At 45.1% G+C, this 3318-nt stretch overlaps 1 protein-coding gene across 1 annotated transcript in view; it reads left to right on the top strand.

Annotated features, from left to right (window-relative positions):
* Positions 1-209: 209 nt before the first annotated feature.
* LOC310876168 (insulinoma-associated protein 2-like) overlaps positions 210-3318 on the top strand; it is a gene marked incomplete at both ends in the record, with an annotated part of 6731 nt that continues 3622 nt past the window's right edge. Inside the window, one exon of the mRNA XM_083789613.1 lies at positions 210-254. Coding sequence (XP_083645739.1) covers positions 210-254 — 45 coding nt within the window. The remainder of the gene's footprint in view (positions 255-3318) is intronic.

The following is a 3318-nucleotide window of genomic DNA, read 5'->3' as shown; positions in this document are numbered from 1 at the left end:
TAGTCTAAAAATGAGGGGTTTTTTTTAGCAGTCTATAGGCTTAGATTAGACGTTGAAACAACGTCGTTTCCGTCTATATATAGACGTTGACGTTGTTTAATTAGATTAGACGTTGTACTTTCAACTAATCTAAGCCTATATAGAGACTATTTTTACCCCCGTTTTTAGACAAATGATTTAGCCATTTAGACGTCTATTAGACTACAAAAATGCTCAGTGGGAGCATCTACAAGTTAGACAACCGCAACGTTATGGTAGGATATGCTAATGCTATACAGACTATAATTCAACAAATTGTCTCAGGCTGGAGTCGAACCCGTTCTGGCCAGTTCAGCCATTATGCGCGTGGTTTCCTGTGATTGGACAAGCGTTGGTTTTCTAGCGTCGGGACCTCGGGCATACCCTCCTGTCCTGTGTTCGATTCCCGCTGGGGACGCAGTGGGGGGTTCCTGGAACAACACATTTTCAGATGGGGGGGGTCGGCGACCAATTAATATATATTTTTGGGGGTCCTTGACATGAAAATGTTTTGAGAACGACTTATATAAACATGAGGTTTATCAGAACACTGTCAGGATTTATAGAAGACATTTGTAGAATTGTCCTGCAGGTCTATTAAAATGGGTTGAGTCAGATGGCTTACAATAAGTAGCCTACTAAGTTAGGCCCCTATAGGCCAGTGGTTCCCAAAGTGGGGTCCGGCCCGGGGACCCCCAGGGGTCCTTGAGGGAGTTCCAGGGGTCCCCCAGCTAAATGATAGTTTGGAACCAAATGGACCCTTATATGGGACTGTGACTCTGAGAGTGTACAAATGGAACCCAATGGACCCTTATGGGGCTGTGACTCTGAGAGTGTCCAAATGGATTGAAATTGATTGAAATATTTATTAACAGTTTGTAGAATTTACAGTACATTTTAAGCACAAACTCAATACAAAGACTGTCAACTGTGAGTGGACGACCCAATTAAGCATTACACTTGTTTACAACAGGGTCCACATTGTTCAATTCATCAAAACATTTAAAGACATACAACCATTTAGAGACATACAAATAGACATTTCTATGTAGCTAAAGAACAGAACAGGAATTCATCATATGGGAAGCAAAAAAGGGAAAATATACAAGCACTGGGAAAATATACAATATACAATATACAGTGAGGGAAATGGGGTGGGGGGGATTCAGATTTTACAGAGGCCAGTTTCGAATTGCAGCCATCCGTAGGTGCCCTTTGAGAGCGGTTTTGAAGGAGTCAAGGGATTCACATGTCTTAATGACTGTTGGTAGGGCGTTCCACATTTTGGTGGCATAGGAGCGAAAATAATTTAGTCCCTTGTTTGTGCCGAATCTGGGTTGTACATGGTTTGTTGCACTCCCTCTGGTGTTGTGGGTGTGGACTTCGTTTACATTAAGGAAGTATTTAGACAGGTACATGGGTATCTTGGTGGTGTATCGAATCTTGTGGACCAGACCCATTGCAAGATGCTGTACTCTGTCGACGACCCTAAGCCATCCCAGCCTGTCAAAGTGGGCAGGGGTGAGGTGGGTTCGGGGGGTGAGGCCAAGTAGGAGCCTGACCAGTTTGTTTTGGGAGGTCTGGAGCCTTGTTTTAAGGGCCTTTGAGGTGCTGTGGTACCAAGAGGTGGATGCATAGTCAAAGAAACCTTGTACGAGGGCTCCTGTTAAGGTCTTCAAGGTGTTTTTGCTGACCAGTGGAACCAAATGGACCCTTATGGGACTGTGACTCAGAGTTACAATAACATTGATTTTACAATATAAATTGGGGGTCCCAGAGATATAAAAATGACATTAAATGGGGGGTCCGTAGACTAATGCATGTCAAACTGGGGGTCCTTGAAATTAATCGGGTTGAGAATCACTGCTAGAGCCGTAAACATCTTCTCTTATGGGGGTCCCTGAATCACTGCTAGAGCCGTAAACATCTTCTCTTATGGGGGTCCCTGAATCACTGCTAGAGCCGTAAACATCTTCTCTTATGGGGGTCCCTGAATCACTGCTAGAGCCGTAAACATCTTCTCTTATGGGGGTCCCTGAATCACTGCTAGAGCCGTAAACATCTTCTCTTATGGGGGTCCCTGAATCACTGCTAGAGCCGTAAACATCTTCTCTTATGGGGGTCCCTGAATCACTGCTAGAGCCGTAAACATCTTCTCTTATGGGGGTCCCTGAATCACTGCTAGAGCCGTAAACATCTTCTCTTATGGGGGTCCCTGAATCACTGCTAGAGCCGTAAACATCTTCTCTTATGGGGGTCCCTGAATCACTGCTAGAGCCGTAAACATCTTCTCTTATGGGGGTCCCTGAATCACTGCTAGAGCCGTAAACATCTTCTCTTATGGGGGTCCCTGAATCACTGCTAGAGCCGTAAACATCTTCTCTTATGGGGGTCCCTGAATCACTGCTAGAGCCGTAAACATCTTCTCTTATGGGGGTCCCTGAATCACTGCTAGAGCCGTAAACATCTTCTCTTATGGGGGTCCCTGAATCACTGCTAGAGCCGTAAACATCTTCTCTTATGGGGGTCCCTGAATCACTGCTAGAGCCGTAAACATCTTCTCTTATGGGGGTCCCTGAATCACTGCTAGAGCCGTAAACATCTTCTCTTATGGGGGTCCCTGAATCACTGCTAGAGCCGTAAACATCTTCTCTTATGGGGGACCCTGAATCACTGCTAGAGCCGTAAACATCTTCTCTTATGGGGGTCCCTGAATCACTGCTAGAGCCGTAAACATCTTCTCTTATGGGGGTCCCTGAATCACTGCTAGAGCCGTAAACATCTTCTCTTATGGGGGTCCCTGAATCACTGCTAGAGCCGTAAACATCTTCTCTTATGGGGGTCCCTGAATCACTGCTAGAGCCGTAAACATCTTCTCTTATGGGGGCCCTGAATCACTGCTAGAGCCGTAAACATCTTCTCTTATGGGGGTCCCTGAATCACTGCTAGAGCCGTAAACATCTTCTCTTATGGGGGTCCCTGGTATATCTTTTCAAATGGGGGTCCGCGGGGCTCATTAGTGTCGATTTGGGGGTCCTTGACATGAAAAGGCTTGGGACCCCCTGCCCTACAGCCATGTCAAGCAGTTTCTGAGGCAGCAGCTTAAATGCCAAGACACATTAGGGCTCCATTTTCGTCACCGCTAAACCCCTTATCCCTAAACATCTGTGCCTTTTCTTTTTTATTTTGCAACAAAAAATAATGAATAGTTAAAATGGCCAGTCTACAAGCTCACAACGTGTCAATGTATATTGGCTAGTTGAACTATTCAAAAATGTTTTTCAAAATAGTAAAAAAAAA

This window comes from Protomyctophum parallelum (assembly GCF_964188405.1).
Source record: "Protomyctophum parallelum genome assembly, chromosome: 18".
Taxonomy (NCBI): Eukaryota; Metazoa; Chordata; class Actinopteri; order Myctophiformes; family Myctophidae; genus Protomyctophum; species Protomyctophum parallelum.
This window is presented reverse-complemented; position numbering and strand designations above follow the sequence as displayed.